The 27174-nt window shown below is 43.3% G+C and overlaps 1 protein-coding gene across 4 annotated transcripts in view; it reads left to right on the top strand.

The window, feature by feature from the left end:
* herc1 (HECT and RLD domain containing E3 ubiquitin protein ligase family member 1) overlaps positions 1 to 27174 on the top strand; it is a 100737-nt gene that overhangs the window by 56898 nt on the left and 16665 nt on the right. Inside the window, exons 29-65 of one of the 4 annotated variants that reach the window (XM_024263076.2) lie at positions 874 to 1111; positions 1178 to 1350; positions 3390 to 3545; positions 3627 to 3733; positions 3798 to 3908; positions 3985 to 4155; positions 4266 to 4505; positions 4574 to 4657; positions 5015 to 5568; positions 6325 to 6943; positions 7057 to 7327; positions 7419 to 7629; positions 7921 to 8087; positions 9092 to 9208; positions 9456 to 9714; positions 10277 to 10395; positions 10482 to 10705; positions 10979 to 11247; positions 11643 to 11695; positions 11775 to 11975; positions 12048 to 12222; positions 13147 to 13411; positions 15630 to 15843; positions 16183 to 16439; positions 16528 to 16655; positions 17766 to 17902; positions 20187 to 20387; positions 20460 to 20590; positions 20694 to 20905; positions 22738 to 22858; positions 24539 to 24685; positions 24759 to 24860; positions 24943 to 25116; positions 25607 to 25906; positions 25982 to 26047; positions 26115 to 26240; positions 26341 to 26479. In XM_024263076.2, the coding sequence (XP_024118844.1) occupies positions 874 to 1111; positions 1178 to 1350; positions 3390 to 3545; positions 3627 to 3733; positions 3798 to 3908; positions 3985 to 4155; positions 4266 to 4505; positions 4574 to 4657; positions 5015 to 5568; positions 6325 to 6943; positions 7057 to 7327; positions 7419 to 7629; positions 7921 to 8087; positions 9092 to 9208; positions 9456 to 9714; positions 10277 to 10395; positions 10482 to 10705; positions 10979 to 11247; positions 11643 to 11695; positions 11775 to 11975; positions 12048 to 12222; positions 13147 to 13411; positions 15630 to 15843; positions 16183 to 16439; positions 16528 to 16655; positions 17766 to 17902; positions 20187 to 20387; positions 20460 to 20590; positions 20694 to 20905; positions 22738 to 22858; positions 24539 to 24685; positions 24759 to 24860; positions 24943 to 25116; positions 25607 to 25906; positions 25982 to 26047; positions 26115 to 26240; positions 26341 to 26479 (7239 nt within the window). The remainder of the gene's footprint in view (positions 1 to 873; positions 1112 to 1177; positions 1351 to 3389; positions 3546 to 3626; positions 3734 to 3797; positions 3909 to 3984; positions 4156 to 4265; positions 4506 to 4573; positions 4658 to 5014; positions 5569 to 6324; positions 6944 to 7056; positions 7328 to 7418; positions 7630 to 7920; positions 8088 to 9091; positions 9209 to 9455; positions 9715 to 10276; positions 10396 to 10481; positions 10706 to 10978; positions 11248 to 11642; positions 11696 to 11774; positions 11976 to 12047; positions 12223 to 13146; positions 13412 to 15629; positions 15844 to 16182; positions 16440 to 16527; positions 16656 to 17765; positions 17903 to 20186; positions 20388 to 20459; positions 20591 to 20693; positions 20906 to 22737; positions 22859 to 24538; positions 24686 to 24758; positions 24861 to 24942; positions 25117 to 25606; positions 25907 to 25981; positions 26048 to 26114; positions 26241 to 26340; positions 26480 to 27174) is intronic. The other 3 variants (XM_024263078.2, XM_024263077.2, XM_024263079.2) reach the window with 3 other exon arrangements.

Below are 27174 nucleotides of genomic sequence, written 5' to 3'. Positions count from 1 at the left end.
GGCGGACCCTGTCACCACAACATCACTGGTTCAAATCCTGCCATGGTCAATGTATTTCTTATAATAATCTTAACTGGTTTTTATTTAGGCTTTGAGAGTCATAATAAAAAAATATATACTTATTGAAACATATTTCGTGCAGCTACATTATTTCTGTTCCGGACCATACTGCTTAAGGTGCATTTACATCGAACGCTATTTGCACAAAAAAGTTCCGTGGCCCATCCCCCTTTCGCCACGTGGCAAAGTTGCTCCTTGCCACCCGTCAAAAAATGTGTTCCTGAGCTTGATGCGGGAGCTGCTTGAGGGTGGAACTTCCATCTAATTTTTTTTGGTATAAATTTACACAAAAACTTTTTAAAAATGAAATGACAAATGCCTCTTTCTTTATCATTTTAATGATGTCACACAATGAATGTTGTTGAAAAAGAAAAAGTTGTTTGGGGAATTGCTTTTTCATTTTATTTAAGAGACAAATAATGCAGGTAAACTGTGTGATGGATAAAGCATTTCCAGTATTGACTTTTATTTAGAATTATGAGTCACAAACGCTTCCATACACGATCTCTCAGCATCCTCTGTGTCTTCCATGCACTGTAAATAAGATTTACAGACACCGCTCTATGTAGCGATCAGGCTAAAAACATCTGCTCCTAGCTCCTCCCACACGTGGCTGTGGCGTCAAGCTTATTAACACATTTTTGCAACAAATTCACCACACATCTACATCTGCTGGGACGCTTGTTTGTCTCATGTTGATTCTGCATGAAATCTTATACTTTTCTCCTTAGTTGCTCCTGAACAGCTCTGAAACCATTGTGCTTCTTCCTTTGATGACCTTTTGAAGGAGTTTTCCTGACTTTTTCATTCCAGAAGCTCAGCAGCGCCTCCTGCTGGTGACAGTGTTTGCACTGAGTGTCCGTTACCAGCCTGTGGATGTCTCTCTCGCCATCTCCAGTGGACTTTTGAATGTGTTATCCCAGCTGTGCGGCACAGAGACCATGCTGGGGCAGCCACTGCAGCTCCTCCAGAAACCCGGGGTGTCTCAGCTTGGCACGGCCCTGAAGGTGGCTTCCACTCGTCTGCTGCAGATCCTGGCCATCAGCACTGGGTAAGAGTTAAAAACCCAATAGTCTGAATTGTGAGATCAAACCTAATGCAGTTTCTCCCCTTTCAGGACGTATGCTGACAAACTATGTCCGAAGGTGGTCCAGTCTCTGCTGGACCTGCTGTGTAGCCAGCTGAAGAATCTGCTGTCTCAGGCAGGAGTCAATCTTTCCTCACTTGGAAAAAAGCCGGAGGACGTCAAATATGAAAACAGTTCCAACTTAGAGAAGAAAGACTTTAGAGGTAACGACTTTTCTGTATTTGCCCACAAAAACGAGAACCTGACAGGAGCAAAAAAAAAAATCTTATTGACCGCCTAAAAGAAAACACTGAATTTGTCACTGATGCTGCGTTCACACCAAAAGCGGTTTGCATGGTGGAGGCAGACAGTTTTAATGTTAAATCAATGGCACAGGCACGAAATGAGGCGATCTGAAGTCCTGCAGCGCAATTTGAGCGACCGGGGTGGCGGTCTAGCAGCAGTGCAACTTGCTGTTTCCAGCTGAAGTCAGCTGTCAGTTTCTCAGTCTTGCTGATGTTCAGCCGGAGTTTGTTGACCTATCACCAGCTCTCCAGGTGGAGGATCCTCTCTTAGATATGAGGATTGTCATTAGACCCACCACTGCAGTGTCATCAGTATACTGGATGATGGTGTTGTCCTCTGATGTGGACATGCAGTCGTAGGTGTAAAACAGGGGTGTCAGAACCAATCACACAGGGGACCAAAATCCAAAACACACCTAAGGTCACGGGCCGAACAGGATAAACATTTATTGAACACTCTAAAACTGAATTTTTAACACCATAAGTCTGTCCATCTTTGCTTAAACTGCTGCCCCCGCGACCCGGTCCCAGATGAAGCGGAGGAAGATGGATGGATGGATGGAGCTAGCATGTTGCTATAATATTAGCTTAACTTCAAAATAGGTTCAAAAATCTTAGTAAATGCCAAAATAATCCATAAAGCTAGCAGAATGCCGATTTTAAAAACTATAAAACTGTAACTTTTTAACATAATTATGAATAATAAAAGGCAGGAATATTATTCCAGAATAAATCAATTTAAACCTTTAATAACTTCTAATATTTTACTCTCAATGAAAATATATTTTTTTCAAAATTATACAAGTTTTAAATAAGAGCAAGATAACATCGGGTCATTAATAACAATAAAATAAAATGATCTGGAGGGCCGAATAGAATTACTCTGCTCCGATGTTCAGGATGAGGGGTGGAGAGATATCCCCACCTTGAGCACTTGAGATCTTCTGGTCAGGAAGTTGAGGACCCATCTTCAAAGTGTTCAGTCTAAGGTCACCTGTCTTTTTTTATCAGCAAGGGGGGGACTATGGGTTGAATGCTGATAAGTAGTCCACAAAAATCATTCTCGTATAGTTCCCTTCTCCTGAGTCAGGGTGAGAGAGTGTGGTGTGCAGCAGGAAGGTGATTGCATCATCAGTTGACCTGTTGGGACGTTACGCAAACTGCAGTGGATCCAGAGCAGCAGGGAGACAGGAAGTGATCTTTTTCACCAGCCGCTTAAAGCTCTTCATCACCATCGACGTCAAAGCTACTTGGCGGTGATCAGTGGTGGGATGGGTGTTCTTGGGGACAGGGACAATGACAGACTTCTTGAAGCAACAAGGAATAATGCCCGTGAGAGGGTGAGGTTGAAGATGATGGTAAGCACTGGTGCTAGCTGGTTAGCACAGGAATTCCATCCAATTCAGCACACTTGGAGTGAATCAGCTGCCAGTAACAGGAGAATCTCAGAATGATCTCATGAATCCAAGCATGTAGCCGTGTAACTGATGTTTATGTAGAACTCTTCACATTAAGTATAGCTGAATTCTCAACATCATCTGTGTCTTCATTCATTCTGAGTGAGATATCCACAGACACCTCCCCGTGTAGCGATCAGACTAAAAACATTACCTGGTAGCTCCTCCCACATGCGGTCGCGGTGTCAAGCTCAGGCAGGCGGTGAGGAGCGAATTTGCTGTGCGGCGATAGAGGGGCGGACCACGGGAATCGCGATTGGTATGAATGCAGCATTAGTTGTGTTTTATATATAATGCATTACAATATCACAATCGATGAACTGATTTGTATTCCTACACTCCAATGAGATCTGTCTAAGGCAAGTTGTTGATCGGATCAAATCGAATTGACCTGTACCATTATAAAATCATTTTAAATTGATAAATGTCTCATGACAGAAAAGCAGCCTTGTCCTTTGTTAGCTGGAAAGTGGATTCTAACTGGCATGTTCTTGATCACAGCTTTGGTCCACAAGCAGCACACAGCAGAGCTCCACCTGGGAGACTTCCTGGTGTTCCTCAGGAGGGTGGTGTCTTCCAAGGCCATCCAGTCCAAGATGGCCTCCCCTAAATGGACAGAGGTGCTGCTCAACATTGCTGCTCAGAAATGCAGCTCAGGTGTGAACTCAGAAAAACCTGAAGGGTTCTGTTAAGCCTGAACTCAGCAGAGAAATAAACCTCTGGTTCTGTTGATGGTAGGTGTTCCTCTGGTGGGAAACCTCCGAACCCGCCTCCTGGCTCTTCATGTTTTGGAGGCTGTTCTTCCAGCCTGTGAGGCGAGCATGGAGGACGATCAAATCAGTCAGGTACGGCAGAGTTTGCTAATGTTTGTGTCCTGAATGAAGCAGCTTATGCTCAAGTGTTCTGCAGGTGGTTGAGCAGCTCTTCTCTCTGCTGTCGGACTGCATGTGGGAGGCTCCCGTGGCTCAGGTCAAACATGCTGTTCAAGTCAAAGAACGAGTCCAGGAGCTGAGACTCCAGGTGTGCAGCTGCTGCTCAGACTCCTCATTCATGTTCAGTGCTTGCATTAGAGACTGACGGTTGATCTGACACCCAGGGGGAGGGAGAGGAGGAAGATGAGAACCTGCCCATTCAGGAAGTGTCCTTTGACCCAGAAAAGGCTCAGTGCTGTGTGGTGGAGAACGGTCAGGGCCTGACCCATGGCAGTGGGGGAAAAGGCTATGGTCTGTCCTCCACTGGCATTTCTTCTGGCTGTTACCAGTGGAAGGTGTGTGGGGTTTTTTTAAGCGCAGATCCATGACATTTTTTGTCATTTTGTTGATTTTTCTTTATTGTTGTAAACCTTTTCTATAATTATTCTCATTTTGCTGCTGGCAGTTTTACATTGTGAAGGAGAACCGAGGCAACGAGGGCACATGTGTGGGCGTGTCACGATGGCCTGTTCATGACTTCAACCACCGCACCACATCAGACATGTGGCTTTATCGAGCTTACAGTGGAAACCTCTACCACAACGGGGAGCAGACCCTAACGCTGAGCGGTTTCACACAAGGAGATTTCATCACCTGCATCCTGGACATGGAAGCCAGAACCATCTCATTTGGCAAGAATGGAGAGGTGAGACGACAGCGGGGGGGTATTTGTTATAGAGTTTATTTAATAATTGTAATGTCTGTGTTTAACAGGAGCCCAAGTTGGCATTTGAAGATGTGGATGCCACAGAACTATTTCCCTGTGTGATGTTCTATAGTAGCAACCCAGGAGAGAAGGTTGGTGAATCTTTTTTGAATCACTTTAGAAGTTTATTCAAACTTGAGCAGGTGGTTTTCAAGTTTAAAGAAAGTCAGGAAGAGGGTCCAGGGGCTCATCACAATTCAACTAAAAGTCGCAGGTCAAACTAGTCTAGCACAACAAGGAACAAAAAACATCAACAAAAAAGAATAACAATAGTTTAATTTCATTACGCAGTCCAACTAAAAAACTAACTAGTGAAGCCCGCAACAGCTTACCAGCCACGGACACAAATCGAGAATATCCTCGCAGCCCTCAGAGTGTGCTTGCCAACCACATGTAGTTAAGAATCACTGACCTAGAGCCATGGGGTCTTTGTGTGTTCTGGTCTCCAGGTAAAGATCTACGACATGCAAATGAGAGGAACGCCACGAGACCTTCTACCTGGTGATCCGATTTGCAGCCCCATAGCCACAGTTCTGACCGAGGCAACCACACAACTGATTCGTATCCTGCATCGCACGGATCTTTGGACTCATCACATCAATAAGACCATGATCGAGCGCCTTCATACCATTAAGCACTGCTTTAAGGAGTCAGTGGGGACCTCTAGTGGCAGCCAAAGGCTGAAAAAGAGCCGCTCAGTGCAGAGCCGTGAAGAGCAGGAATCCCAAAAGGACTGCCAGGAAATGCAGAGGAGGATGGAGGAGGAGAAGGGCCGGCATGGGCGGCAGCATGGCCTTGGCGAGCTGTCTGAGCAGAGCCTCAGAAGCTTGTGTTCTGAGGTGTGGCCGGTCCTGGCTGTGATTGGTGGGACCGATGCAGGACTGCGCGTGGGTGGCAGGTGTGTGCACAAACAGACGGGAAGGCACGCCACCCTGCTGGGAGTGGTGAAGGAAGGCAGTACATCGGCCAAGGTGCAGTGGGATGAAGCGGAGATCACCATCAGGTACCGACGATTTTTATTCATCATAGCTTTTTAATGGACATTTTCCTTTTTCAAATCACAGAAACAGAGACATACTTGATGTCAAAAAATGCTATTTAGTTGACTCCAAGACTTTTGGATCCTAATAACTTGAAGCTCTGAAGCCACATGACTCTTTTATCCTTCTGTTGTAGCTCATTGGCTCTAAAGGAGAATGCCAACAATTTAAATAAATATTAGGTAAATTAGTTAAGCACATATTCTAATCTACGGAAGTGGACAATCTACGGTTGTCCACTGATCTCCACCCAGATTTGGTCCTTAGTCAAGACCCTTGACGCTGCTGCCTAACGGGGTCCCTGTGCCCCTCAAGTACAGGGTTGTGTCAGGAAGGGCAGCAGACATAAAAACTCTGACAAATCACTGATTCGAAACAGTGGGTGCTGTTACGCTGTGGCGACCCTGAAAGGGATAAGCCAAAAGTGAACTACTACTACATATCAATAGACATTGATATTTGCTAAAAGATGCTGCTTGTCTTATACATTAAAATATTTGCGTGATTTCTTTAGCTTTTCATGTCACCTGACTCCTTGTACTCTATTCTGGATTTGAATTGTTCTGAAATGCTGAGTCATCGTTGACCTTGCCGACCTGTCATGAGTTTATCATTTGCTTCCCTGAAGTTGTCTTACTTGCTGTGAGCTTCTCTTCTACCCTTCCCCTCACCTTCTTTTCTTTCCTTGTCTTCTCTGATCAAACTTCTTTCTATTAAAGCTTCCCAACTTTTTGGTCGCCTAGTGACACACCACTGTACAACCTGGACCCATGTGAGCCTCTGCCATTTGACGTGGGACGTTTCCGAGGCTTGACCGCCTCCCTGCTGATGGATCTCACTTACCTGACAAGTATTCACGAGGAGACGGGCGTCAAGCTCAGCGCACGCCGCCACGAGAAGAAGCATCGCAATGTGGCTTCCACCGACCACGAGCCAACCTGTGCAGAGGACAAAGCGGAAAGTGAGCAAACGGAGCTGGCGGCAGCCTCGTCAGCGGCCACGTCAGCCGCCAGCAGCTCCGACCTGCGGGTGTCTCACAGCCTGGACGAGGTCAAAGTCCATGCAGCCTCAAACTCCAAATCAGAGAGTGAGATATCCTCTGTGGCTGGAGGTGCAAGCGAAAGCCTGTTCTTATCGGCTCCTCATAATACAGCTGGTGAGGGGGTCAGGAAGAAGGGCCATGAGCACGGCCCCCGCAGCAGTCACGACCTGTCCTCCATCACCGCTCAATCCGAGATGAATGCTGTGCAGCTGTCCTACTTGTACCTGGGTGCCATGAAAACCCTGAGTGCTCTGCTGAGCTGCAGCAAGTATGCAGAGCTACTCCTCATACCCAAGGTACTGACCCACCTGCAATGCATTCTGGGCTCTTAGAACCCTTTTTTTGATGTGCTGAGAACAATGTTGAACTGAAAAACAAATCATTTAACCCCTTGAATCTCTTTTTCCAGGTGATTCCAGAAACTGTTGCCAGCAGCCACAATGCTGATCTGAACATGAGCTCTAGCGGGGGGGCAGCTTCCCCACCGATGTGGCAGGAGGAGGTGGAGATGAGGGCTGCCCTGCAGTTTCTCATGCGCCACATGGTGAAGCGGGCTGTCATGCGCTCCCCCATCAAGCGAGCTTTGGGCCTGGCAGACTTGGAGCGGGCACAGGCCATGATCTACAAGCTGGTGGTGAATGGGCTGCTAGAGGAGCCCTCCGCAGGAAAAGCCAAGCCCGGTGAGAACACAGTCCTGCTGCTGTTTGGAATGATCACAGAGCATCCTCTGGTGAGGCTCAGTTTGAAACAGACTTCTTTAAAATCCTCCAGGAGTGAGAAATGAGCCTGAAGGGGAGGGAGAGGACCTAGATGGGGAGCAGATGGCTCAGACTCCCATCACCACAAGCCCCTCCGCCTCTAGCACCACCTCCTTCATGAGTTCTTCCCTGGAGGACACCACCACTGCCACCACACCTGTCACAGACACGGAGACCGTCCCTGCCTCCGAGTCTCCTGGTGTCATGCCCCTGAGCCTGCTGAGGTGAGGCTGATTTGGGACAGGAGAACTGCTGTAATGCAGAGGTAGTGCGGTCAATCTCTGATCAGAGGATCCCAGGTTGAGTTCCCATCTTACCTTTCCATGTGTCAAAGTGTCTATGGGTAAAACACTGATCGCCACATTGCTCCCATTGGTTGAGGTTGGCCTCATTAGTGTGTGAATGGTACTTGACTGTGAAGTATTTTGGGCCTTCAAGCATGATTGAAAAGCACGAACTAAACACATTTGTTCTTCTGGGCTCACTGTAACACCACCCTGTTTTTACTGGGACAGGCAAATGTTCTCCAGTTACCCCACCACCACGCTGGTTCCAGCCCGCCGAGCACAGACTCCTCCGGTGTCATCTCTGCCCACATCTCCGTCAGATGAGGTGGGCCGCAGGCAAAGCCTCACCTCCCCCGACTCCCAGCCCACCAGAGTACAAAACAGAGCCGGGACCTGTGAGTGGATCCTTAATTGCTCTCGACTCAACTTTCTGCAGTTTTCCAGAGATGACATTTGACTTTATTTGGAATCTAAAGAAACACTTCAGTTTAAACTGAAAGCAAAATGGGAGGCAGCAACATTAAAAAAAATAATAGTAACATCAACAACAAAATCATTAATTTACAATATGATTAATGCTTTCACGCAATAAACATTTTTTGTGCAATTCATCAATCATGACCTGTAATTAATTAGTCTCTTTAATGTAGTTATAATTGAACCCAATAGTTGCTGTGAAAAGCCTCATTTTGAGGTATTTTATTGACATTTGTGACATTTTGGCAAAGCAAAAGATTAAATCAGATAAAATGACTTGAGGAAGTTTTCTTATTATAAATTTTGTTTTCTGTGGTCTTAGGTCTTAAAGTCTGACCATGTATAAGTAAAAGTGTTCCTCAAATGTCATAGTATTAATTCCTCAAGATTCATCTAAAATGCTATCATACAGATGTAATTGTCAATTTGTGAGCTTTTTTTATTGCTAAAGTGAATTTTGATAAATAAAACACAGAGCCAGAGTCATTGTGACAAAAAACTGCTGGATATTTTGCAAGAACTTTTAACAAAAAGCTAAATAAAAATAAATGTAAAATGTAGTTCTCAGACGTGGGAGCAAAAATCCTTTTCTAGGCACTTTTCCTTGATTGACCCGACTTATGGCCCAAACTAATATCTCTTACTACATTTAGTCTGATTTATTCTGCTGTGTTGCATTTAAAAGAGTAGAGATTAAAAAAGAAAAACTACACCGTAAAGGTGATGTAAAGCAATAGCGTCCATGCAAAATAAATGACTGAAGGCACAAGTTTAACGCTGAATAAAGCCATTATGCTGCTGTCTTCCTTATAATGTTTAAAGGTCATTATTTAAGGATTTGTAGGACATTTCTAGTACTAATGGCCTACTTCAACCAGATACAGAGAACAAAGCATCTCAGGATGGCTGTTGTCTTCTGCAGCTTTATCTGACCCCAGCAGCAGGCTGTCCACGTCACCCCCTCCAGCAGCCATCGCCGTGCCACTTCTGGAGATGGGCTTCTCACTGCGACAGATCACCAAGGCTCTGGAGGCAACTGGTCAGTGCTTCCACATTTTGTTGTGTAGAATAGTCTGCATCTTTTTCTACAGTGTTGGTCTGAAAATATTCAGAGAAAATAGACTCACCCCAATCTATGTGTGCGTAATTCTTGATGTGTGCGTGTGTAATTTTTCTTATTTCCTGACATATTTCCGGATTGTCTGATTACTTTTTCTGCTTTGTAAATACTGCAGGTATGAGGTCACTGTATTTTCTGTCACTGTACGTCTTGTTCGTGGCTGCAGGAGCTCGAGGAGAGGCAGATGCTCAGAACATCACTGTGCTGGCCATGTGGATGATCGAACATCCATGCTCAGAGGATGAACGGGACGAGCCCCACGGCAGAGACGGAGCAGGGCACAGCCAAAGCTCTGGCTCCTTCTGTGGGCGTGGGGGCAGGGGCTCTGGAGGAGGTAAAGCTGCAGAGAGGAACTCCTACCTGGCCTCACCTGGAGACGGAACCAACACTGGAGCCTCTGAGATGGAGGAGGGCTTTAGTGAAAGGTACAGCAAAGAGTGAAAGTTGAAATGAGCAATATTAAAAAACTAAAGTAATTCACACGGAATACACATGGCTTGTGTGAAGGGTAAATTATGGAGAGAAATAGGTATCACCGCGATTTATGCGTACGTAATTCCTGATTTGTTCGTAACTGAAAGAAAACTCTGATGACCCAGCATTCTAGTAGTATTTAAACACATCACTTACGGACGAATCTGTGAGACGTCAAGAGAGTCTCTCCGCAGATTCCTGCGTAACTGAGGTTTTGTTCATGTGTAATTTTAAAAGATTTACATGTATAATTAGTTTTAAGCTGTTATAATTTTAATTGTGCATATGTAAATTGTATTTTGTATTTTTTGAATTTTGTCATTTTTATACTTATGCACATGTATTATATGAGTTACAAATCAAGAATTACAAATGCACAAATCCAAAGTTATGCACAAATCAGGAATTACACACGCATAAATCGGGGTGATACTTATTTCTCTCCATAGTATACGACTTGAATTTAAAGTATTCCAGCTAAAGTGGCTGACATAACGTTGTATTGCTCTGCAGCCCTGAAGCTATGGAGCAGGACAGTGCATCGGCCTCCAGCACTACTCCCCTCAGAGGACGCTCTGGCACCAGGAAGCACCGCTTCGACTTGGCTGCACGCACCTTGCTGGCCCGAGCTGGTGAGAACAAACAGTTTCCAGTTGTTAGAGGTAAAAACATACTGCTGTTCTGGCTCTGTACTCATTCCACTCCTCCTTTTTCACAGCTGGACTGTATCGCTCCGTCCAGGCCCATCACAGCCAGTCACGCCGGGACACCCTGTCCCAGCAGCAACACGAGCAGGGCACTCTGTATGACTTCAACCTGGACGAAGAACTGGAGATGGACCTTGACGAGGAGACCATGGAGGCCATGTTTGGCCAGGACCTGGCCAGCGACACTGACATTTTGGGAATGTGGATCCCGGAGGTACTGGACTGGCCAACATGGGTGTGTGTGACTTAATGCTACAAAGAGCTGCCAACATCATTCTGCTCCTCACTCCCTCAGCTTTCAGTCTCTGTAAGTTTAGCATGCATGGCAGAGCGGCACCTCCTAGGAGATCCTTATAGGCATGAACCTTTCTCAGCACCGATTAGTGGAGCTTCCTTTGTCAACTTTCTGGCTGTGAACTCATCACTGCAGCGAGCTGTTTGCTCACAGCTTATTTCAGGCTGTCATCGTCATCTCTACTTGTCTTCATGTTTGTGGTTGTCCTCACAGCACGTGTGTGAGGCGGAGGACCGAGATGAGGTGGTGGTGTGCGAGCTGTGTGAGGCAATTGTGGCAAACTTCAACCAGCACATGAAGAAGAGCCACCCAGGCTGCGGGCGCAGTGCCAACCGGCAAGGTTACCGCAGCAACGGCTCTTATGTGGACGGCTGGTTTGGAGGGGAGTGCGGCAGTGGAAATCCATACTATCTGCTGTGTGGAGCCTGCAGAGACAAATACTTGTCCATCAAAAGCAAGGTCAAGGTCCCTGTTGTGGAGAGGTGAGTTGTCTCCTGGTATTGGATTAGTGGATTAAGCCATGGCCAAACTCGATTTATAAATGGAATTATATTTTTTTATGAATCAATTATTGATCTATTAAGCTTAGATCGATTCAAATTGATTAATTGTTTTTATTAACCTAGCCCTAAAAGGTATAAACACAGTAAGATCTGCACATTACACTTAAAGAAACAAACGTTTCAGTGTTGATCTGAAAAGAAGAAGTAGGAAAATGTTTATGATCAGAGGAGCTACAGGTATTTGTCTTCATGCTTTTTGCCATTCTGGTCACAGATCGTTTTGATTTATAGCACCTTGCAGGTGAACAGGATCCTTTGTCTGTCACACTGCAGAATGTTTGATCTAGGAGCTGATCTTTCTCTGCTGCATTCAGGTACAAAGGGCAGGCTCCGGACCTCCTGGGAAAGCAGGAAAGTGTGTATGAAGGTAACCCCAATGCTCCTTAAGTTAGATGTTGAGACATGTAGCTGTCCTTCATGTAAGAGTGTGTAACCCCCATACACAGAGGACTGGGACATGTTGGATGTGGATGAAGATGAAAAGCTTACAGGAGAGGAGGAGTTTGAGTTCCTGGCTGGCCCACTGGGTCTGAGCGAGCGCAAAATTGTTCCCGAACCTGTCCAGTTCCCAGACAGTGACCCGCTAGGGGCCTCTGTTGCCATGGTGACGGCCACCAACAGCATGGAGGAGACTCTTCTTCAGATAGGTAACTTTGACACCTGCCCCGTCCCTGAAGTGCAGGTCAGCTGTGAAGTCACAAGCGTATGTTTGTTCTCAGGCTGTCAGACCTTGGTGGATAAGAGCTCCTCGGGTCGAGTGACTCTCGGTGAGCAGGCTGCCGCCGTGAAGAACCCCCATGACCGGATCGTAGCACTTAGACGAGTGACGGCTGCTGCCCAGGTGTTGCTGGCCAGAACCATGGTAATGAGGGCCTTGTCTCTGCTGTCTGTCAGGTAGAGTTCACCAACACACACCTGCACTCAGTCTTTTTCAGGCCTTTTATTACCACTAGTGGATAGTAATTTGTTTTCCTCTAAATCAAGGGTGTCAGACTCAATCGCATCAGGAGCCAAAATCTAAAACACACCTTAGGTCATGAGCCAAACAGGATAAACATTTATTGAACACACTAAAACTAAAATTTTCAAACTTTAAAGCCCTAAGTTTTTAACACAATTATGAACTAGATATATAGTATTACCTGTGATAATCCTAGTGTGAATGCTATAAGCTGAAGTTGGCCGCTGAAGATGCTAGTGCTGATAGCTAAAAGTGCTGATGCTAATAGCCAGCTAAAATATTATCTAAATGCCAAATTAGCATAAAAACAAAAAATATATATTTTTTTAGCCAAAACTGCTAGCATGTTCCTGAAAAAATAGAAACATTTTGAAATATCCTAAAAAGCTGAAAAAAGGCCTAAATTAGCAAAAACAGCTAGCATGTAGATTAGACTATATTAGATGAACTCCAAAATAGCCTAAAAAAGTAGTCTAAAAAGCTAGCAGAACCGTAACTTTTAACATAATTATGAATAATAAAAAGACAGGAATATTATTCCAGAATAAATTAACTTAAACCTTAAATAACTTTCAATATTTTACTCTTCATAGAAATATATTCAGTCAAAATTATAGAAGTTAGAAATAAGCACAAGATAGCATCGGGTCATTAATAACAGTAAAATAATATGATCTGGAGGGCCGGATAGAATTACTCTGAGGGCCGGATGCGGCCCCCGGGCCTTGACTTTGACACGTGATCTAAACTAACGATTGAGCTGATAACCACATTTGTTATTAGAAGTACCACTAGGGGATGCTTAAGAACTGGATAACAGCAATAAAGCTGTTTCTTGCTCTGATTCCGGTCCACAGCGGTTCCAGCTGCAGCCTGGCAGCAGGTCTGGACTCTCTCGGTCTGACTGACATCAGGACTCTGGTCAGGTTGATGTGCCTGGCAGCAGCCGGCAGGGCCGGATTCTCCACTAGTCCTGCAGCCGACTTGAACCCTGAGAGGCCTCGAGGAGCCAGCAAGGCCAGCAAGCCGATCTCCTGCCTGGCTTACCTCAGCACAGCTGTGGGCTGCTTGGCTTCCAACAGCCCAAATGCTGCCAAGCTGCTGGTTCAACTCTGCACTCAGGTACTCCACTTGTAGTGATCTCCCAGCTGCAGGATCAATGCTAATGCTGGAAGCTAACACTTTCTCTTTGACACTCACTCCTCCTCTTTTGCATCTTTATCATTTTCTGCAGTTACTTGTACCGCATTAGCTTTTTGTTTTCAGAGCAAAACATTGTTTTACTTATTTTCATCGTTTAAATTCTGCGTTTCGGGATCACTTATTTCCGTCTACCGGACCAGAAGTAGTCAGACTGTGCGATCATGTTGTAGCTTTACTGAAGTCAATGATAGCCGGCAGCGTGTTAAAAACAACGCCTTGGGGGTTTCGATTCAAGGCCCAGTTAAATCCAGGCGTTTTGTTCGAGACCGGTCCACGGCTGGTTCCAATATCCCAACCTTGACCCTGTACCGATGCACGTCCAGTGCCAGGTTAGAGTACCGTTGCGCGTCCTGTACCGCCTTCAGTAGCGGTGCGGTCCGTGTCCAGGTAGCAGACCCGGAGATTGGGGAGCCATGTTTTATTTATAACAGCTAGAATATGACGTGTTGGAGACACCCAAAACGGCAAGTTTTGACGCAGAGGGTCCTTTAACCATACATCAAAATGTGACGACTTAGGAACGAGCATTTGTTGGTCATATTAACAGTTTTGGAGATAAAGTCAGAGAGGCCAGACTGAGATGGTTTGGACATGTTCAGAGGAGAGACAGTGAATATATTGGTAGAAGGATGCTGAGTCTAGAGCTGCAGGAAAGAGGTCTAGAGGAAGACCAAAGAGGAGGTTTATGGATGCATTTGGTGGCACGTTCAACAGAATTGTTCAACGGTGCTAGTAGAAAAAAAAAACGTGGTCACACCGGTGCGCTCAGTCGTTTTGAGGAAAAAAAAACACAATCTCCAAGACACCAGAAATCTCATTCCTGCATGTGTGTGTGCACGTGTAACACCCTCAAGAACTATTCAGAATGCACATCTGAGTCGTTCAGTTTGGTTCTGTGCGCACTCACCCTGTGCACGCGTGCCCGATGCTGCCAGCAGGTGAAGTGAATGAAAAAAGTCTGTTAAAATCCTTTAACACCGGAGCTTTAGCTTCTTTCACTCCAGTGTTTATGCTACATGCTTTTGTCTATCTGAACTTTTCCACCTTAAACCCAATTAACATAATCCCAGCTGATTCTGAGGCGGAGTAAACGAGCCTCACACTGATCTGCAGCTCTCTGCAGTTGTGAAGCGTTTGCTTAATCCACATTTATCAGCGGATATTGCTGCAAAGAAAGGCAGCTTTGTGCTGCAGCGCTCGCATCGATATCGTTTGTGATATTTTGTATATTGGAGCAAAGCCAGAAAAAAAGACGCTTTTTTTCCACGTCAGAATCAGCTGATCTGGCCCTCAGAGTAATTCTATCTGGCCCTCCAGATCATCTTATTTTATTGTTATTAATGTCCCGATGTTATCTTGAGCTTATTTCTAACTCGTATAATTTTGACAAAATATATTTTTATGGAGAGTAAAATATTGAACGTTATTTAAGGTTTAAGTTGATTTATTCTGGAATCATATTCCTGCCTGTTTATTATTCATAATTAGGTTGAGTTATGGTTTTAACGTTTTAAAAATGGTCATTCTTCTAGCTTTTTAGACTATTTTGGTATTTACTAAGATTTTTAGGCTATTTTAGCTAATATTACAGCTACATGCTAGCTGTTTTGGCTAATTTAGGCTTTTCTAGTTTTTTAGGATAAGTTTTACTATTTTTTTCAGCTACTTAATAGCTGTTTTGGCTAACCTAAGTTTTTATTTAATTTTTTTTTTTTTAGGCTAATCTGTGATTTAGCTAATATTTTAGCTGGCTATCAGCTTCTGCGTTTTTAGCTATCAATTTCAGCATTTTCAGCTATCTGTACTAGCATTTTCAGTGGCCAAATTCAGCTTACAGCATTCACACTAGCATTATCACAGGTGATGCTATATGTTCATAATTTTGTTAAAAAGTTACAGTTTCAAAGTTTCAAAGATGTAGTTTTAGAGTGTTTAATAAATGTTTATCCTGTTTGGCCGACGGCCTAAAGTGTGTTTTGTATTTTGGCCCCTTGTGCGATTGAGTTTGAGACTCCTGGTCTAGAGAAAAGTATTAGCTATCTCAAGCCTTGAGACATAACAGTACATAGTAACATTTTTTTCTGGTTGTTGTTTCTTGTTTTGTTTTTGGTAATAAAAAGTTTCCTATTTCTTGTAGAACTTGATCTCAGCAGCTACGGGCATGAACCTGACCACCGTGGACGACCCTACCCAGAGGAAGTTCTTACCCAGTTTTCTCCGCGGCGTAGCTGAAGAGAACAAGCTCATCACGTCCCCCAACTTTGTGGTGACTCAAGCTTTGGTGGCGCTGCTTGCAGATAAAGGGGCCCGGCTGCGACCTGGACCGGACAAGGCTGATGTTGACAAGAGAGGTCTGTATCCACAGAGGCTTCTTTATTTGGTTAAACTTTGGGATCAAATGGGGGAGAAGCACATGTTTGCCACCTGTCACATTGTGTTCTTTGGGTCCATACATCCTTTGTTTTGGAAAAAAAAAATCCATGAACATCAGCCAGAACGTCAGTTCTGTGACATTTTCATGCATTGTGCTTCAGCAGGGATGGTTTAGGCTAAAGCCATGTTTGTAAGCATTTAGGGCATCATCCACCGTTTGTTTGTTTCACAAGTTCATGGTTGTGTTATCATGTCCCTCTTTTGTCTCCCTCTCACTCACCGGGTCTTCTTGTCACCTTGTGTTCCGTGTCGAGCAGGTCTAATTGCGCATTTGTATGCCCATCCTTCCCATAATACTTCCGCTGTAGGCCCCCTGGAGCTGGCTAACGCTCTAGCGGCCTGCTGCTTGTCGTCCCGGCTCTCCTCTCAGCACCGGCAGTGGGCAGCACAGCAGCTGGTTCGCACGCTGGCCGCCCACGACCGCGACAACCAGAGTCGCCCACAGACTTTTGCCGACATGGCAGGCGAACTGCGAAAGAGCTCATTCATCAAGCTAGAAGCTCATCAGAGTCGGGTTTGGACATTTTTTCAGTTGTGAAGTTCTGTATATAGCAGCCCTGCAGTTTCACAGTGACTGATGTGACATCATCTCTGAATCGCAGGTTATTACGTGTGGATGGTGCACCAAGAAAGGCTTGCTGGCCACCAGCGGAAACGACGGCACAGTCCGAGTGTGGAGCGTGACAAAGAGCCAGTACACACTGCAGCAGACCTGCGTCTTCAGGAAGGAGTATGTTCGTTCTTTTTGAGTTTTGTATTTTTTATTTTTTTGCATAACAAAGACACAAAACAAAATCAGGAACCTCAACCAACCCCCAGGTGGATTTTCAAAATAAAAGACAAAAAAAGAAAAACACAGGTATAATCTATTAGCTCTTCCACGCCGGTGGTTATTCCGGCACTGATCTGCCACCTGGTGGTTTGGGACCAATGCGATACAGAATACAGTACAGTTTAATCATTAAGCTCACTTCTACCAATAATACAATCCACAGAAAGAAATCTAAATTTGTATTATATTACTGCAATGTTACAAAAATATACTTTTTTTAAACAAACAAAAAACAATGTTTTCAAAGAAATGTAGTCTGTCTAGTAATGCAAAAACACTTAAGAATTTAAATTGGAGGTATCCTCTGTAACTATAGCAATCTAATCACCAATTATCATTGACAAGTATCTTAGACTTTACCAAAATCTGTGACAGAGAAAAGCATACAAACACATTTTGTTATTATCTCTAAATGCATTTAAAATTCACTTAACTTAAAATTAATATAAAATTCTTTGTCCATGGATCTTAAAGAAACTAAAGAAATCTCAGCTAAACCAGCCATAACTTTAATAAGTATTTACTTTATGGCAGATATGGCAAAGGTTTCTGTTTTTCTTATTAAACCTTGAAGAGCCGACAAACAAAACGACAAACTCTTTGTGTTCTCATCATGTTGAAACGCAGAGGACTCTTCCCACACCATCCTCTGTTCCCTGCTGTTCACAGAAGAGAAAGACAGTTTCCACATGTTTTGTGTGGGCAGAAAACAATTAGGCTGCAGGAATTTAATGAAGGCAGTGACCTTGAGGGTTCCTGCAGTATTTCAGACAGCAGCTGAAAGTTCACTTAATGATCACAGTAAACTGCTATTCCACAAATAAGAAAACTTGATGAAAACTTCTCACAGCTGGAGTGTGAGCAGTTTACATTTCAACTCTTGTTGAACAAAAAAGAACATGGTGATTTATTATTTTGTTATACTTGAAATGCTGAATTTTGGAAGCTATCCCAAATGAAAGGTTTACCTTCTCATGTTTGAGTTTTTCTTGTCTTCTGGTTCCACAGCGATGACTCTTCAGAGGACGGACTGTCAGGTTTGGGATCCCCCAGTGACCCCTGCCTCTCTCCTCTAGCATGGAGTGTCACTGGAAAGTATTTGGCTTCTGCAGTGGAGAAGGTGGTCAACATCTGGCAAGTCAATGGTAAAAGTTTATTGTGTGTACATCAGACAAAGGCTGAAACTTAACCAAAATCAAATAAACACGGATAGAGGCTCAGCATAAATATAAGTGCCTAATACCATGGTAACTTATGAAATACATATTAATTCAATTATTAGTACTTACATCTTGTCATTTTTTAATTGTTTTTCACAGAAAGTGAACTATGTGATATGTAATACGACATGTTGTCATGGTAACGGCTACAGAGCCTGCCCTGACTTCACTCTGCAGAGAAAAGTGGGATGTGCTGAACGTCTTAAATTAAACAAAGCATCATTTCAGAGTGAAAGTAGACTTCTTACTGCTTGTTCTTGTCAGGATGATGAAGAAAAGTTTGTTTCAAAGAAAAAAAGTCCAAAGTCTGAATGATTCAGTCACCTCTTTATATTATCTTCCCTCTTCTGCTGCATCATAGTTTTACAAATCACTATGGGATTTGTCAATATGCTTTTTCTTTGTAAAGTAATGTCATAATTTGGCCGATAGTTGTTGTTTTTTTTCTTATCTACTGGCCAAACTTGGCTGGTGAGTCAAAAACTAGATTTTGGTCACTGGTATTAAGACTTTAAACATGAAACATCAAACCACACATCAAAATCAGTTTTAAGGTTGCTTCTACCAAAATTGCTCTTCTATGTATGGTTTTTTCTTCTTCATTATGCATTTTTTGGCCCCTGCGACTTATACTCCGGTGTGACTTATAGTCCGAAAAATACGGTAGTTACATTTTGTGTTCAATTCAATTTCCAAAGTAAACGTTAAAATAACAGCTTATGTGAAATGTAATTTAACATTTGTAGTTTTTGTTGAAGAAAGTAAAAGCGGGGAGACAAAAATCAATTAAGACTGAAAATCAAATTTGGAAAGAAAAAAATAAAAATCTGAGATTTTATTGTTTCCATTTCACCCAGCCCAAGTTCTACAGCAGACGGAGGTTGAGAAAATAAGAAGTCTACCTCATTCCTCATAGATAGAACTTGGAATTTATGCTGTTGTTTATGGTTATACAAATACAAGCACTTTGCACTGTTAGCTTTTTGAATGTACACTTTACTGTGGAGTAGTGCAATGTTTACTGACAAAATAATTCTGAGTTACCTTGGAGTTCTTATTTTAAGAAATCGGGATGTAATATCTGGTGACATAAACAGGTAGGAATCTTGATGTGTTTGATATATGCTCCCTGGGAAGAACAATAATAAAGTATAATCTGTGTGAAGCTGCAAGCATAGATCATGTGTTGGAATAAGCCTTGAGAAAACTTAAAAGGTCTATCCCAGGAATCCGCAACCTTTAACAGTAAAAGAGCCGTTTGGGCTCGTTTTCTACTGATCAAAACCTAGAAGGAGCCTCATAGTCTTACTTTAGTCATTAGGAAATTTGGATTTGCATTCATGACCTTCTGTTTTTGGTTTTTTAATAATAAATATGAAATATGTCTATTTTTTGGCACAAACAAAGCAAAAATATTAAAAGAACCTAGCATCTCTCAAAATGTGATTTTTTTATTTATTTATTTATTTTATTTATTTATTTATTTTTATTATGTTTGACAGAAGCTCAAATATATTATTTTTAAAATAAGACTCTCTGTTCCAAACAGGACCATCTCAGTGCAGCTCTGCACAGCTAGTAACCAATGTTGTTCAGCATAAGATAATTTATGCTTTTAACTCATAAAAGATCAAACTTTTGACCAAAGTTTTTCTTTGCATATAAAATCTGTTCATTCTGGAGGTAGAGTTGATCAAACAAGACGTCTTCAGGCCAACATAATAATGAAGAAGTATATAAGAATCCTATTTAATTGAAGTGTTTTTAAACTAAGCTTTGGTGGGGAGGCACAGCCTCACTTACTCCCCTGACTGAACACCACTGACAGTAAGGCATCGATGTTGCTGTTGACACTTAACACTAAATTATGTATTAACTAGCGTAAAAAAGGGACCCTTATAAAGTGTTGCCAAAATAATGACACTTGTTTTTCACTAGAAAAGTTTTTATTAGATTTAATTACCTTAATTGACAAAACGAAACAAAGTAAACTTCAGCAATGTTTTCCTGTTACGGTGGATCAAGATTTTAAATAAAGTATTTGTCACTTGCTGAGCTGAGGTATTAAAAGGTTCACAGGACCCCTCTAAGTGGCCTAAAAAATCTCAGATGCTATAAAAATGTACTTTGTTTTTTCCTCTTTTTTAATCAAAGTAGACTTTTGGTTCTGACCGTGTTGAAGTGACTGAACGATTGCTGTTTTTTAAAGGTGGAAAAGGTCTCCTGGATGTGCAGCCTCACTGGGTGTCTGCACTGGCGTGGCCTGAAAAGGAGGCCGAATCTCTGTGGTGTGGGGAACCCAAAGACATGCTTCTGGTGGGCCGGATGGATGGGTCCGTGGGTCTCATAGAGGTGTTGGACTCATCCAGTATGCACCGCACTGAGCTGGAGCATTGCTGCAGAAAGGATGGTAAGAGCCGCTGCATAACAGCTGCTGCATTTCAGCCTTTGTGCAACCGTTACTCTTCTGGTCTGCTCTCAGTTGCAGTGATGCACATCGCATGGCACAGCGAGGACAAACCATTTGCCGTGGGCTTTGCAGATGGAAAGCTACTGATTGGGTCCAAAGAACCCTTTGAAAAAGGGGCCATCATCGTCATCGATGCACACAGGGTGATTTGTTGCTGCCTGAAGAATAGGGGCTTTTTTTTATCCCCACCAGTCATTTTAGTCGACTTGCAATCGCAGCCAAAATTCACCTTCCTTCATTTTACAGGAGTCCATTACTAGCTTGAAGTGGAATCCAACTGGTCAGATCTTGCTGTCTTGTGCCAAAGAGGAGACGGTGAAGCTGTGGGCCGGTCCATGCTCAGGTCCAAGATTGGGCTGGGTCTGTCTGCAGAGTCTTCGACAGCCTTCCCTGGTCAACGGGGCTGCCTGGTGCAGTCTGCAGGGGCACAGTCCAAAGGTGCTCAACATGCTGGCCATGTAAGTCAATCTGGACTCTTCTTTTTTTCTTCAAGTCTCTGGACTGTGAAACTCATCTCACATCTAACCTGTTCCTTGATACTTCCTTTGAGAAAATAAAACCAAGAAGCATTTTTAATAAGCTAAAAACACTAAGTTTATGAGAGACAACAAGCCTTGCCAACCGCTCTGACATATTCACGGTGGCTCACCAGACTCACGTCTCGTGGGTCACGACCAAATCTCATGGATCGAGACCCACAGCCATGACCTGTGACCTGTGACCTGTGACCTGCCTCACCGAGCTTCAATGCCATTTTATACCATAAATTGAGCATCGGAGGGTCTTTTGATTATTTTATCTTAACATTATCCCGTAGCTCTAAGTAGTGTGAGTTTTGTTGATAAAGTAAGTGCAAATAAGCGCTGACTTCTGCTGTGAACCGGACTTTGGATCGCAGCTGACGAGCCGTCACTCTTTGGGTGTTACTGCCACGGAGCGGAATTCACGAACGAGGAGAGCCCAGGAAGTTTAAACTCAGATTTTATTCATCACTGTGATCAAAAACAGGGCTGGTGTTTAATTACAGAAACAACACAAACTTTAGATCATTTCTAAACGAGAGTTCCCTTCTTCCATTTGTCACTCGGTTACTTTTTACAGATGTTATTTATGCTTCAGGTCTAACTACCAGATTTTATGATGGAGGAAATTGGGCTGTTTTTTCCTGTTTTTGTTTCAGCTTTTGTTAAAAATGTTTGCATTTGCCTCAATCTTCTACTCTATTAAAATGTTAAATACCACCTCCTCCAGGCGCAAAAACTTTTTTTTTCAAAAAATGTCAGTTTTTTCGAAATTGTGGTGTTTCCATTAGGAGAATTTCTTATCAAAATTCCAATTTGCGATCTTTCAGAGTTAATGGAAACGCAACTACCGACTTTATAAGTAGGAACTGGACTGATCAACCCTCCCTTCTCGTGTTCCAAATAGGAAGTATCTGCTGGTTGCAAGAAGGCTAAAGTCCCATAGACTTCTATTGAGAAAAAGAGTTATTTCTCATTGGTTTGTCAGAATAACCATTCTTCCTCTGATTCATTCTTCTTTACATCTTATTTTTGTTTTTTTAAATATATTGTTTCTTTATCACCAGTTATTCAAGTTATAAACTGACCAATCAGATGCCTCAGTAAAAGCATGAGGCTCCCACTGTCCCCGCCTCCAATGCTTGATTGACAGATCCCCCTGAGGTGCTTTCAGTGGGAGGGGTGTGGACTTTGAACAAGCAGGAACAAGCTGACTCATGATTGGTGACAACTGTTCCTCTAAAAACATGACTCAGACCGACTCGGACTAATCGCTGTAGAGGGGTTGTAATCAGTTGCAATATGGCGGTAGACGTATCAGGAAGTGACGGCGAAGGCTCTGGCCTGATTTCACGAGGGCTGGAAGTATTGCATTTCCTATGGGGGACTTCAGCGCTTGCTATGTCCAGTTCCTATAACAGTCTATGTCCACCATGTCAAAAGGTGCTCTGATGTTCAATTTATGGTATAAAATGGCATTGAAGAGTTGATGAGCCAGCTCACAGGTCACAGGTCACAGACCCACGAGATTTGAGCTGTGACACACAAGATCTGGTCGCGACTATTTACCAGAGGCAATGTGGGGTAATAGTGACTTGTTTAAATTCACATAGAAGCAATTCACAAACACTGTTAAGTTTTTGATTAAACTTGTGCAGTTTAGTTTTTGTAGTCCTTAAAAATGGCCAGCTACGCACCCTCAGTTTCCTGTTTAACATCAAATTTGAGTCTAAAACTAAAGCGGTATCTGAACTGTTTGTGCTCCTCAGATGCTGTCAGAGCGGCCTCGTCTCTGTCTGGACTGTTCCACAAGAAGTCTCCAACTTCTCAGAATCCTGTTCCTCTGCCTCTGATGGCTGGTGGGACAGTGAGAGCAAAGCAAAGTTCATGGTAATTCAAACTTTTATTTCCCCTAAATTAAATATTTTCTTACTGACATTTGGCTTTATGCATTTCAATAGTTGTAGTCAGATGGTCAACCTTTGACATTGTAGAATCATTTTGTCTAACAATATAATCCCGTGGCTCTCGGTAGTGTGAGTTTTATTCATTAAATGAGCAGATATGAGTCATCATGACTCAGACATTGGGTCGCAGCTGACGGGCTGCAGGTATTCTGTTGGAGGGAATTGTGCTGGTTTTCCTCTGTTTCAGGCGAAATACTTTACATTTTCTTTTGATTCCACTTTCTTTTTGTTTTGGCTTTGTTAGTATGTAGGTTTATGCCTTGATCATCTTCTCTACTAAAACTTTAAATATAAAACACAGTTTGATGTGTTGTGCTGTCACTCTGTCAGTTAAACTAAATGGTTCTGATTTTACAGAATGAAATGTTTACCTTGTTCATCAAGTCTCTCCTGCACAACTGTGAGAAAAACATCTTTTTCTTTAACTGTTGTGGCCAATTTTCAATTTTTTCACACACCTCATGCCACACAGCGGCAGCTGCACCTTTGTCCCGTTTCCGTCTGAAGGTTTCTGCCACACAGAGGTTTTTGGTTGGAAGTGTCTGTCAGAACAAGAGGACCAGGATCTGTCTTCTAAAGCTTCAGTTTGGGTTTTCTTTGTGTTCTTGAAATGACGACGCAAACATCTGAACTCGTCAGAGGGTTGTTTCCACATCTCAAAGGATATTGTCCTGCTTATACCTTGTTCGCTCGACAACAAAATCAATATTTCATCAAATATTAGTACTCTAATCTTTTTATTTTTATGTTTAGTTTAGTTTTTGGGCTGCATGGTGGAACAGTCAATAGCACTCTTGCCGCAAGAAGGCCCCAGTTCAAGTACTAGCAGAGGACGTGAAACTGAACCGCCAATGGGGGACCTTTCTGTGTGGAGACCTTTGTGTTGTCACTTCAAAAACACACAAAGGAAACCCAGACTGGAGCCTCTGAAGCAGGTCCTGGTCCTCTTGTGCTGACAGACGCTTTCCACAAAACAATGTTTTTCTCGCGTTTGTACAAGAGAGACTTGGTGAGCAAGGAAAACATGTCATTCTGTTAAAGTTATTCCTTGTGTTTTTAATATAAATATATATATATATTTATTTAAAATTATGTTGTTGTGTTTTTAGATTTTTCTTCTTTGTACAGTGTCCTTAGTGTTTTGAAAGGCGCTTGCAAATAAAATGCATTATTATTATTTTTCAGACAATATAGATTTTCTTTAAAAATATTAGCAAACTGGTTCTTTTTTAATTAAATAATCAAATTGTGATTTAAATTGTCCTGGATATTTTGGCCTAAGCCTCTGGACATTAGTTTCACATAGATGCAAAGATTAAAAGTAATGTGATAAAACTGTTGTAAAAAGGGATAAATAATAAAGTGATAGATTTTCAACTGGACCAATTTTGCAGTTTGCTCAGTTGATGCTGAGCTCACTGGTTGAAGCAGTCTGTCCGACGGATCAGGGGTTCAAACCCATTTCACCCTTGAGCATGACATTGGTCCCACTCTGCCTCCAGTTGTGAATTTACATTTGGTTAAAACTACTGTGTTCTGCAAGGGAAACATGATCAGAATGTGATCTAGCTGAGAGTTTGGCTTTCTTATGACTGTGCTGCAGTCTTCCCGGTGGTCAGACGTGGGAGCTTCCTGTGTTTTCCTGCTGAAGGGCCACATTACTCCGGTAAAAACTCTGGCCTTCAGTCCAGATGGACTGGCCTTGGCATCTGGAGGGGTGGGAGGCCTGATGAACATCTGGTCCCTGCGGGTAACACACAAATGCATTCTCAAACACTAACAGCCCAGTGTCGCGGTGCCTCTAAGTCTTTGTTTTGAAACAGGATGGATCAGTTCTCCAGACTGTCGTTGCTGGGTCCGGAGCGATCCAGAACATGGTTTGGATTCCAGATGTTGGTGTGGCAGTGTGCTCCAACAGGTCCAAGGTAAGATCTCTGTTTTCTGCTTCATTTTCTCCCTTCCTTTGACCTCCACCATCTCCATTTGGCTCTGATTCCTGATATGCAGGACGTTCTGGTAGTGAACTGCTCCAAAGAGTTCTTGGCAAACAACCATGTGCTGGCCACCTGCCGCACAGCCCTGAAGAAGCAAGGTGTGGTCGGCCTCAACATGGCGCCGTGCATGAAAGCCTTCCTGGAGCGACTTCCTGTGATGCTGCAGGAGCAGTATGTCTATGAAAAGGTACTCGGGATACCCGGTTCCTCTCTGAGCAGGGTGGGAAATTACACTATCAAAAAGTTAGGGGGTTTGTTACTTACATGAGTGCTTTTACTATTTGGTGTGAATTTTAATGTAGTACTGTATGTAGAAGTTCACTTTGGCATTACTAAAATGAATCTGAAGTATCATTACTTTGATACTTTCAACCACAAAAATTAGGACGATACATATATATATATTGTTTTTTAAAACTGAAACATTTTTTTTTTTAATTTACATTTTTAGTTTTGAAACCTAAAAAGCAGAACATGTAAAGCTGAAAACAATTAGGTTTATTTTAGAATAGCAAAACATTTTGGACATTTTCACAAACATACATATATACACACACACACCCACCCACATGTGTGCCGGACCGTGGTTAGTGATTCACTATGATCCATTATACCCTAGAAAGCAGTTGTTGGTAGGGGAGTTCTTCCACTCATGTCTGTCATGTATTGCTGTCCAGCCTCATGTCGTCAGCGGTGAACAACTCGTTCATAGTCCCTACATGCAATGTCTTGCCTCTCTGGCTGTGGGCCTCCAACTGGACCAGCTGCTGTGTCGCCCCCCTGTACCTCCTCACCTCCTAGAATGCCCACCTGAGTCTGGCAGCGGCGTGTGGAGCACCAGCGAGTGGGCGTGGCTTGACTGCTTCTCTACCACTGTTAAAGTGGCTGAGGCGTTGGCGCGAGGGGCCACTTTTCCTGAATCCTTCTCTGTTCCTGATCTCGAGCCAGTCCCCAAGGATGAAATGTCTCTGCTTATGGTAAGAATGCCTGACAGAGCTATATGCGCTTCTGCTGTGATGAGTTCAGCCAATAATAATAAGTTGTCCTTCCAGGACAACAGCAAGTGGGCGCCTGGCATAGATGAACAGATCATGTCCTGGGCCACCTCCAGACCCGAGGTATAGTACAGGTCAATGACAATGCTGTAGGTGGGAGTTTAAGCCCTAACCTGCCTCCTGTTTGCAGGACTGGCACCTGGGGGGGAAGTGTGACGCTTTCTTGTGGGGAGCAGGACGCCACGGCCAGTTGGCAGAGGTTGGCAGAAACATCCTGGTGCCTACGACTGCCCCATCTTTTTCTCAGGCTCAACAGGTGTGGACACGAGAGCTAGTCTGAAATTTAAGAAATCTGTGGTTTGAAAGTCTGTTTGCTGATCTGAAATACCTCTTCTACCTGTAAATCCCTCCTGCAGGTGGTGTGTGGTCAGAACTGCACCTTTGTGATCCAGCCTAATGGGTCGGTGCTGGCCTGTGGTGAGGGTAGCTATGGCCGCTTGGGACAGGGAAACTCTGATGACCTTCACATCCTCACCATCATCTCAGCTTTACAAGGCAAGTTTTGGGTTGTTTTCAAACTGGGTTAGTCTTGTGGACTAATGAAGTTGAATGAGCGGAGTACACAAAGGATTTGTATACCCTCGTCTGGTTTGGTTTTTTCCCACATGAGATGGTCTCAGAACCAAACCAGACTAAAGTGGACCAGACTGCCTGAAACACTACTCACTTGGATGAACATGTTGCTTGACAATGACGGGAAAAAGACACAAAATAAAAATTCAGACTTGTCCCATCAATCTTCTATTTAACACTAAATAACGGGTGCCTGTGAAGCGTTCCCCGGTTATTCACGTTTCATTATTTGCGAATTCTTGCATTTGCATTGTTTTTTTCAGTCACATGACTTTTCCGATTCGTCATTAAAACTCTGACAGCTCAAGACGCTTGTATGAACTTTTGCATCTGAAGGTGGTGCTGAGGTGTATCTCCGGTCCCAGAGAGAAACGGGGATGAAGAGCACGCTGGCAAAGTGACCCAAAAAAATTCTGATATTCTGAAGAAACACAATAAGATGGTGCTTTGAACAGGCTAGAACATTGTTTTGGACATGTGGTTTGTATGCGATAAAACTCTGCTTTTTACACGCATCTTGGAACAACTTCAGACTATGATAGTACAGACTAAACAGACATCTCCTGACCGTAATCATCACAGTTCTCAGAGTCAGTGAATGCACCAGGACTGAAGTA

This window comes from Oryzias melastigma, unplaced genomic scaffold, assembly GCF_002922805.2.
Source record: "Oryzias melastigma strain HK-1 unplaced genomic scaffold, ASM292280v2 sc00236, whole genome shotgun sequence".
NCBI classification, from domain to species: domain Eukaryota; kingdom Metazoa; phylum Chordata; class Actinopteri; order Beloniformes; family Adrianichthyidae; genus Oryzias; species Oryzias melastigma.
This window is presented reverse-complemented; position numbering and strand designations above follow the sequence as displayed.